Genomic DNA, 10202 nt, shown 5'->3' on the forward strand with positions numbered 1-10202 from the left:
ACCTCACGTGATTATGTTATGCCATTATCTCATCTGATTGGCTCGCGCCATGACCTCACATGGTTATGTCATGCCATTACCTCGTGTGATTGGCTCGCGCCATGACCTCACGTGATTATGTCATGCCGTTACCTCATCTGATTGGCTCGCGCCATGACCTCACGTGATTATGTCATGCCATTACTTTATGTGATTGGCTTATGCCATGACCTCACATGATTATCTCATGCCGTTGCCTCGTGTGATTGGCTCGCGCCATGACCTCACGTGATTATCTCATGCTGTTACCTGGTGCGATTACCTCACACCACGACCTCACGTGATTATGTCATGCCATTACCTCATCTGATTGGCTCATGCCACGATCTCACGTGATTATGTCATGCCATTACCTTATGTGATTGGCTCACGCCATGACCTCACATGATTATGTCATGCCATTACCTCGTGTGATTGGCTCGCGCCATGACCTCACATGATTATGTCATGCCATTACCTTATGTGATTGGCTCACGCCATGACCTCACATGATTATGTCATGCCATTACCTCGTGTGATTGGCTCGCGCCATGACCTCACATGATTATGTCATGCCATTACCTCGTGTGGTTGGCTTACGCCATGACCTCACGTGATTATCTCATGCCGTTACCTGGTGCGATTACCTCACACCACGACCTCACGTGATTACCTCACCCCATTACCTCACGCCATTTTCTCCCGCTGTTCCCTCACCGCATTACATCACCATATTACGTCACGCCATTACCTCACGTGGTTATCTCACCCCGTTACCTCACACTGTTCCCTCACGTGATTATCTCACGCCATTACGTCACGCCGTGACCTCACGTGATTATCTCGCGCCGTTACCTCACGCCATGGTCTCACGTGATCGATTATCTCAGCCGTTATGTCACGTGATTATCTGACTCCATTACCTCACGCCGTTAGGTGACATCATTATCTCACGGCCTTACATCACCCCGTTATGTCATAGCGTGATCTGACATGATTGCCTCATCCCGTTACCTCACGCCATCACCTCACGCCACGAGCTCCCATGATTATCTCAGCCCCTCATTTCACGCCATGACCTCATACGATTATCTCACGCCATTAACGTCACGCCATTATCCCATGTCGTGATGTCACGTGATTACCTCACCCCAGGACCTCACACCATGACCTCACGTGATTACCTCACGCTGTCACGTCACGTGATTATCTCACCCCCCTGATTTCACGCCATGACCTCACATGATTATCTCCCGCCTTTACGTCAACAAGTTATCCCGTGTCGTGACCTCACGCGATTCCCTCACCGCGTTACCTCGCGCGGGTACCTCACCGCGTTACCTCACGCGATGACCTCACCCCGTTACCTCACGCGGTTACCTCACCGCGTTACCTCACGCGATGACCTCACCCCGTTACCTCGCGCCGTTACCTCACCCCGTTACCTCACGCGGTTACCTCACCCCGTTACCTCACCCCGTTACCTCGCGCCGTTACCTCACCCCATTACCTCACCCCGTTACCTCACGCGATGACCTCACCCCGTTACCTCGCGCCGTTACCTCACCCCGTTACCTCACGCGATGACCTCACCCCGTTACCTCGCGCCGTTACCTCGCGCCGTTACCTCACGCGGTTACCTCACCCCGTTACCTCATGCGATTACCTCACCCCGTTACCTCACCCCGTTACCTCACGCGATGACCTCACCCCGTTACCTCACGCGATGACCTCACCCCGTTACCTCACCCCGTTACCTCACGCGGTTACCTCACCCCGTTACCTCATGCGATTACCTCACCCCGTTACCTCACCCCGTTACCTCACGCGATGACCTCACCCCGTTACCTCACCCCGTTACCTCACGCGGTTACCTCACCCCGTTACCTCGCGCCATGACCTCACGCAATGACCTCACCCCGTTACCTCGCGCCATCACCTCACCCCGTTACCTCACGCGGTTACCTCACCCCGTTACCTCGCGCCGTTACCTCACCCCGTTACCTCACGCGATGACCTCACCCCGTTACCTCACGCGGTTACCTCACCCCGTTACCTCGCGCCGTTACCTCACCCCGTTACCTCACGCGATGACCTCACCCCGTTACCTCATGCGATGACCTCACCCCGTTACCTCACGCGGTTACCTCGCCGCGTTACCTCACGCGGTTACCTCACCCCGTTACCTCACGCGATGACCTCACCCTGTTACCTCGCGCGGTTACCTCGCTGCGTTACCTCACGCGGTTACCTCACCCCGTTATCTCACGCGATGATCTCACCCCGTTACCTCATGCGATGACCTCACCCCGTTACCTCACGCAGTTACCTCACCGCGTTACCTCACGCGATGACCTCACCCTGTTACCTTGCGCGGTTACCTCACCCCGTTACGTCACGCAGTTACCTCACCCCCTTACCTCACGCCGTTACCTCACCCCGTTACCTCGCGCTGTTACCTCACGCGGTTACCTCACCCCGTTACCTCACGCGATGACCTCACCCTGTTACCTCGCGCGGTTACCTCGCTGCGTTACCTTGCGCCGTTACCTCACCCCGTTACCTCACGCGGTTACCTCACCCCGTTACCTCGCGCCATTACCTCACCCCGTTACCTCACGCGGTTACCTCGCGCCGTTACCTCGCGCGGTTACCTCACCCCGTTACCTCGCGCCGTTACCTCGCGCCGTGACCTCACGCGGTTCCCCCCCCGGCCCCTGGCGGGTGCCGTGGGGGCGGGCTGACGTCACGGTGGGGGGGTGTGACGTCAGGCGGAGGAGCTGCGGGCGCGGGCGCGGGAGCTGGAGGAGCGGGAGCGGCGGGAGAGCAAGAAGCTGGCGGACGAGGAGGCCCTGCGGCGCCTGCGCCACGCCGAGGAGCAGATCGAGCACCTCCAGCGCAAGCTGGCCGCCACCAAGCAGGTGGGCGGGGCCTCGGGGGGCGGAGCCTCGGGGGCGGGGCCTGGGGCGGAGCTTCCCCAATGGGGAGGGGGAAGGAGGGAGGTCCGAGGGGGAGCGTGGGGCGTTAAGGGAGGGGCGTGGCCTGAGGGGAGGGGTGTGGCCTGAGGGGGGGCCTGGGGAAGGAGGTTGTTGTGGGAGGGGCGTGGATTTGTGGGAGGGGTGCGGCTGTAGGGGCGTGGCCTGAGGGGAGGGGTGGTGCCAGGGGTATTGTGGGAGGGGCGTGGCTTTACGGGAGGGGGTGTGGCTGTGGGGGCGTGGGCGGAGGGAGGGGCTGGGGGAGGCAAGGGCTTAGGGAAGGGAGGATATTGTGGGAGGGGCGTGGCTTTAAGGGGGCGGGGCCTGTGGGTTGGGGCGGGGCTGGATGGGGTGGTTAGGGGCGGGGTCTTAAGGGTGGGGCGGGGCCTTGAGGGGAGACAAGGTCTTAGGGGAGTTAGCGTGGGGCGTGGCTTAAGGGGCGGGGCTTGTGGGTTGGGGTGGGGCCACATGGAGTGTTATGGGGTGGGGTCTTAAGCGAGGCGGGGCCTTGAGAGGAGGCAAGACCTTACGGAGGTTAGAGTGGAGGGGGCGTGGCTTTAAGGGAGGGGGCGGGGCCTGTGGGTTGGGCAGGACCTTTGGGGAGGGCGGTTACAGGGAAGGGGCGGGGCTTTGGGAGGGGTGTGGCGTTACAGGAGGGGGTGTGGCCTGAGGCTTTGGGGCATGGCTTTCCCAGGGCGAGCCTATGAGAGCAGGACTTGGGGGTGGTGGGCGTGGCCTCTAAGGGAGGAGACGATGGGAGAGGAGGGGCTTGGGGAAGGGGGGTGGGACAGCACTTATGACAACATAGGTAGGCAGTGTGATGTCATAGGCGTGTCTTGTGTTGTGACATCATAGATATACCTTGTGATGTCATAAGTACGTTTTTGTTATCTGGGGGAGGGGAAACGCCTGGGGGGGGGGCGGGGTCAGTGTTTAGGGTTGCCAGGCGGCGGCCTGTGACATCACGGGCAGGCTGTATGACATCATAGGCACGTCCTGTGATATTGCAGACGTAGCTCATGACGTGCCGAGGGCGTTTCGGCCCTACGACGCGTAGGCGGGCGGTGGGAAGCATCTGTGGGGGGCGGGGGCGGGGCTGGTGACGTCACCGGCGCGCCGTATGCCTTCAGGAGCGCGTTCGGTGACATCACGGGCTGGGTTTGCGACGTCGTAGTCGTACCGCAGGCCACGCCGGGCAGGGAAGGGCGGTGCGGAGGAAGGGGTCGGAGGGGCGGCGGGTTGGTGGCGGGCGGTGACGTGGCGGGGGATGGCGCGTGACCTCACGGCGGCCGTGCTGCGCCGGGGGGGGCGGGGCAGGAGGAGGAGGCGCTGCTGTCGGAGATGGACGTGACGGGCCAGGCCTTCGAGGACATGCAGGAGCAGAACCTGCGGCTGCTGCAGCAGCTGCGGGAGAAGGACGACGCCAACTTCAAGCTGATGTCGGAGAGGATCAAGGCCAACCAGATCCACAAGCTGCTGCGGGAGGAGAAGGACGAGTTGGCCGAGCAGGTCCTCGCCCTCAAGGCCCAGGTGGGACCCAGGCGTCCAGGGAGGACCCAGATGTCCAGGGGGGTCCAGGGGAACCAAGATGGTTGGGGGGCTGGAGGAACCCAGGTGGTCAGGAGAAGGAGAAGTTGGCTGAGCAGGTTCTCACCATCAAGGTCCAGGTGGGACCCAGGCGTCCGGGGAGGACCCAGATGTCTGGGGGGCTTGGGGAAACCCAGATGGTTGGGGGGCTGGAGGAACCCAGGTGGTCAGGAGAAGGAGGAGGTGGTGGAGCAGGTTCTCACCGTCAAGGTCCAGGTGGGACCCAGGTCTCCAGGGAGGACCCAGATGTCCAGGAGGGTCCAAGGGGAACCAAGATGGTTGGGGGGCTGGAGGAACCCAGGTGGTCAGGAGAAGGAGGAGGTGGCTGAGCAGGTTGTCACCATCAAGGTCCAGGTGGGACCCAGGTCTCCAGGGAGGACCCAGATGTCCAGGAGGGTCCAAGGGGATCCAAATGGTTGGGGGGCTGGAGGAACCCAGGTGGTCAGGAGAAGGAGGAGGTGGTGGAGCAGGTTCTCACCATCAAGGTCCAAGATCCAGGTGAGAGCCAAGTCTCCAGGGAGGACCCAGATGTCCAGGAGGGTCCAGGGAACCAAGATGGTTGGGGGCTGGAGGAACCCAGGTGGTCAGGAGAAGGAGGAGGTGGTGGAGCAGGTTCTCACCATCAAGGTCCAAGGTCCAGGTGAGAGCCAAGTCTCCAGGGAGGACCCAGATGTCCAGGAGGGTCCAGGGGAACCAAGATGGTTGGGGGGCTGGAGGAACCCAGGTGGTCAGGAGAAGGAGGAGGTGGTGGAGCAGGTTCTCACCATCAAGGTCCAAGGTCCAGGTGAGAGCCAAGTCTCCAGGGAGGACCCAGATGTCCAGGAGGGTCCAGGGGAACCAAGATGGTTGGGGGGCTGGAGGAACCCAGGTGGTCAGGAGAAGGAGGAGGTGGCCAAGCAGGTTCTCACCGTCAAGGTCCAGGTGGGACCCAGGCGTCCGGGGAGGACCCAGATGTCCAGGAGGGCCCAGGGGAACCCAGATGGTTGGGGGGCTGGAGGAACCCAGGTGGTCAGGAGAAGGAGGAGGTGGTGGAGCAGGTTCTCACCGTCAAGGTCCAAGGTCCAGGTGAGAGCCAAGTCTCCAGGGAGGACCCAGATGTCCAGGAGGGTCCAAGGGGATCCAGATGGTTGGGGGGCTGGAGGAACCCAGGTGGTCAGGAGAAGGAGGAGGTGGCCGAGCAGGTTGTCACCATCAAGGTCCAGGTGGGACCCAGGTCTCCAAGGGAGGACCTGGGGGTCCAGGGGGACCCAAGTGTCCAGGGGGTCCAGGGGAACCCACATGGTTGGGGGACTTGAGGAACGTAGATGTCCAGTAGAAGGATGAGGTGGTGGAGCAAGTGCTCCCCATCAAGGTCCAAGGTCCAGATGGGACCCAGGTCTCCAGGGAGGACCCAGATGGTTGGGGGGCTGGAGGAACCCTGGAGGAACCACTTGGTCAGGAGAAAGATGAGATGGTGGAGCAGGTTCTCGCTATCAAGGTCCAGGTGGGACCCAGGTCTCCAAGGGAGGACCTGGGGGTCCAGGGGAACCCAGTTGGTTGCGGGCCTTGAGGAACTCAGATGTCCAGAAGAAGGATGAGATGTTGGTGCAGGTTCTCACCATCAAGGTCCAGGTGGAACCCAGGGTCCGTAGGTGGCCACCCAACTACTGATGGTGCAGAACCTGGAGGAGAAGGAGCCGGGGGTGTCCAGGAGGAACCGGGGGGACCCCAGCATCCAGGTTGGGTGGGGACCCAGTCACCCGGACAGGGGACCCAGGTGTCCGGTGGGGGTTGTCCCCAGGTGGACGCCCAGTTGCTGGTGGTGCAGAAGCTGGAGGAGAAGGAGCGGGGATTGCAGAGCAGCTTGGCGGCGGTGGAGAAGGAGTTGGCCCTGCGCACCCAAGCCCTGGAGCTCAACAAGAGGAAGGTGGGACAAAGGGTGGGCACCCAAGGGTCCTGGTGGGCACCCAAGAGTCTTGGTGGGCACCCAAGAGTCCGGGTGGGCACCCAAGAGTCTTGGTGGGCACCCAAGAGTCCTGGTGGGCACCCAAGAGTCTGGGTGGGCACCCAAGAGTCCGGGTGGGCACCCAAGAGTCCGGGTGGGCACCCAAGAGTCCTGGTGGGCACCCAAGAGTCTTGGTGGGCACCCAAGAGTCCTGGTGGGCACCCAAGAGTCTTGGTGGGCACCCAAGAGTCCTGGTGGGCACCCAAGAGTCTGGGTGGGCACCCAAGAGTCTGAGTGGGCACCCAAGAGTCCTGGTGGGCACCCAAGAGTCTGGGTGGGCACCCAAGAGTCTTGGTGGGCACCCAAGAGTCCTGGTGGGCACCCAAGAGTCTTGGTGGGCACCCAAGAGTCCTGGTGGGCACCCAAGAGTCCGGGTGGGCACCCAGGCATCCAGGTGGGCACCCAAGAGTCCGGGTGGGCACCCAAGAGTCCTGGTGGGCACCCAAGAGTCTTGGTGGGCACCTAAGAGTCTGAGTGGGCACCCAAGAGTCCTGGTGGGCACCCAAGAGTCCTGGTGGGCACCCAAGAGTCTTGGTGGGCACCCAAGGGTCCTGGTGGGCACCCAAGAGTCCGGGTGGGCACCCAAGAGTCTGAGTGGGCACCCAAGAGTCTTGATGGGCACCCAAGAGTCCTGGTAGGCACCCAAGAGTCCGGGTGGGCACCCAGGCATCCGGATGGGCACCCAAGAGTCTGGGTGGGCACCCAAGTGTCTTGGTGGGCACCCAAGAGTCTTGGTGGGCACCCAAGAGTCCGGGTGGGCACCCAAGAGTCCTGGTGGGCACCCAAGAGTCTTGGTGGGCACCCAAGAGTCCTGGTGGGCACCCAAGAGTCCGGGTGGGCACCCAAGAGTCCTGGTGGGCACCCAAGAGTCTTGGTGGGCACCCAAGAGTCCTGGTGGGCACCCAAGAGTCTTGGTGGGCACCCAAGAGTCCTGGTGGGCACCCAAGAGTCTGGGTGGGCACCCAAGAGTCTGAGTGGGCACCCAAGAGTCCTGGTGGGCACCCAAGAGTCTTGGTGGGCACCCAAGAGTCTGGGTGGGCACCGAAGAGTCCTGGTGGGCACCCAAGAGTCTTGGTGGGCACCCAAGAGTCCTGGTGGGCACCCAAGAGTCTTGGTGGGCACCCAAGAGTCCGGGTGGGCACCCAGGCATCCAGGTGGGCACCCAAGAGTCTGGGTGGGCACCCAAGAGTCCTGGTGGGCACCCAAGAGTCTTGGTGGGCACCTAAGAGTCTGAGTGGGCACCCAAGAGTCCTGGTGGGCACCCAAGAGTCCTGGTGGGCACCCAAGAGTCTTGGTGGGCACCCAAGGGTCCTGGTGGGCACCCAAGAGTCCGGGTGGGCACCCAAGAGTCTGAGTGGGCACCCAAGAGTCTTGATGGGCACCCAAGAGTCCTGGTAGGCACCCAAGAGTCCGGGTGGGCACCCAGGCATCCAGGTGGGCACCCAAGAGTGTGGGTGGGCACCCAAGTGTCTTGGTGGGCACCCAAGAGTCCTGGTGGGCACCCAAGAGTCCGGGTGGGCACCCAGGTGTCCGTGGAGGCGGCAGAACCCCTCCCAGTGGCCCTCGGCATCCGGGTGGTGGGGCTTGGGGTGGTGGGACCCCGACGTCCGGGTTGGGGACCGGCGGTGGCACCCCAGCACCCATGTCGGGGGCACCCAGGCGGTGGAGGCGGCGCAGCTGGCGGAGGATTTGCGGGCGCAAGGGGAGCACGTCCAGGCCCGGCTGCGGGAGCTGCAGGCCTGCGCCGCCGAGAACCGGGCCGCCAAGGACAAGGAGTCCCTCAGCCTCAAGAGAGCCCAGGTAGGGACCCCTATGGCATCCATAGGGGAAGGAGCATGGCGGGGGGGGGTCCTTATGGGGCTCTGTGGGGGTGTGGGGGGTGTTAGGTGGGTGCTGGGGGCTGTTCGGGGAGTGTGGGGAGCTCTATAGGGTGCCTACAGCACCCTGTGGGTTCTATGGGGAAGCATGGGTGGGTGAGGGATGTATAGCGGGTCCTTATGGGGCTGTGTGGGGTGTTACGTGGGTTCCGGGGGCCCTATGGGGCTGTTTGGGGAGTCTGGGGGCTCTATAGGGTGTCTACAGCATCCTATGGGGATGTTGGGGGGCTATGGGTGGGTAACGGATGTGTAGGGGTCCTTACGGGGCTCTATGGGGGTGTGGGGGGTGTTATGGGGGTTCTGGGGGCTGTGGGGGAGTCTGGGGCTCTATAGGGTGCCTACAGCACCCTATGGCTTCTAAGGGGATCTGGGGGAAGTATGGGCGGGTAAGGGATGTATAGCGGGTCCTTATGGGGCTGTGTGGGGTGTTACGTGGGTTCCGGGGGGCCCTATGGGGCTGTTTGGGGAGTCTGCGGGGCTCTATAGGGTGTCTACAGCACCCTATAGGGTCTGTTGGGTATGTGAGGGGGCTATGCGCAGGTAAGGTATGTGTAGGGGGTCCTTATGGGGCTCTGTAGGGTGTTATGTGGGTCCTGGGGGCCCCTATGGGGCTGTTTGGGGACCTTGGAGAAGTCTATAGGCACCCTATGGGCTCTATAGGGAACCTGGAGAGAAATACGGGGGGGCTATGGGATGGCTGGGGGGTCCTTACGGGGCTCTGTGGGGGCTCTGAGGGGCCCTGTGGGGTGGTTATGGGGCTCTGGGTACTCTGTAGGACCCCTATGGCACCCTATGGGCTCTATAGGGTTCGGGGGCGGGGTACAGCTGCTGTGGGGTGGTATGGAGCCCTATGGGGTGGCATGGGGGGCTCTATAGGAGCATTACAGGGTTCCGCAGAGAATCTACGAGGACTTAAAGAAGCTCTAGAAGCTTCTGTGGCACCCTATAAGGGGTCTACGGGGACCTGTAGGTGCTTTGGGGGTCTCCATAGGAGGTCTGTGGGACCCATAGAGGCTCTCTTGGGCCCTATAGGGGTCTACAGGGCCCTATAGGGGGTCTGCAGGGACCTATAGGGGGATTGTGGCTCCCATAGAGGCTCTGTGGGGCCCTATAGGGGCTCTGTGGGGCCCTACAGGGGGTCTGCAGGGACCTATAGAAGGTCTACGGGGACCTCTAGGGGGTCTACAGGGACCTATAGGGGGTCTGTGGGGACCTATGGGGGCTCTACGGGGACCCACAGTGCCACCGTGGGTCAGCACCCCCCATCCCCGCAGGAGGAGCTGTCGCGGCTGCGGCGGAAGCTGGAGAAGCAGCGGAAGGTGGAGGTCTACGCCGACGCCGACCAGATCCTCCAGGAGGAGATCAAGGAGTACCGGGTGCGGTGGGGGGGCACCCATGGGTGCCAGGGGGTGTGGGCAGGGCTGGGGGGGGGCACCCCAGGGCTCCCTGCGGCCAAGCGAGGCGGCTGGAGGACCTTGGAAGGTGCTGGGGGACCTTGCAGTGGGGTTGGAGGATCTCAGTGGAGAGCTGGAGAACCTTGAGTGGGGCTTGGAGGACTTTGGACGGGGCTGGAGGACCCATGGGTGGGTGCTGGAGAACTTTGGGTGGAGTTGGAGGTCTTTGGGTGGGGCTGGAGGACCTTGCACTGGGGTTGGAGGACCCATGGGTGGGTGCTGAAGGACTTCGGGTGGGGTTGGAGGTCTTTGGGTGGGGCTGGAGGACCTTGCAGTGGGGTTGGAGGACCCATGGGTGGGTGCTGAA

General features: G+C 62.4%; 1 protein-coding gene across 1 annotated transcript in view; it reads left to right on the top strand.

The window, feature by feature from the left end:
* The window catches only part of RNF40 (ring finger protein 40), a 34735-nt gene that overhangs the window by 22002 nt on the left and 2531 nt on the right, over positions 1 to 10202 (top strand). Inside the window, 5 exon segments of the mRNA XM_072849076.1 lie at positions 2790 to 2939; positions 4311 to 4523; positions 6361 to 6486; positions 8224 to 8364; positions 9716 to 9817. Of these exon segments, the coding sequence (XP_072705177.1) occupies positions 2790 to 2939; positions 4311 to 4523; positions 6361 to 6486; positions 8224 to 8364; positions 9716 to 9817 (732 nt within the window).

The sequence above is a fragment of the Ciconia boyciana genome, chromosome 36, assembly GCF_034638445.1.
Source record: "Ciconia boyciana chromosome 36, ASM3463844v1, whole genome shotgun sequence".
NCBI lineage: Eukaryota > Metazoa > Chordata > Aves > Ciconiiformes > Ciconiidae > Ciconia > Ciconia boyciana.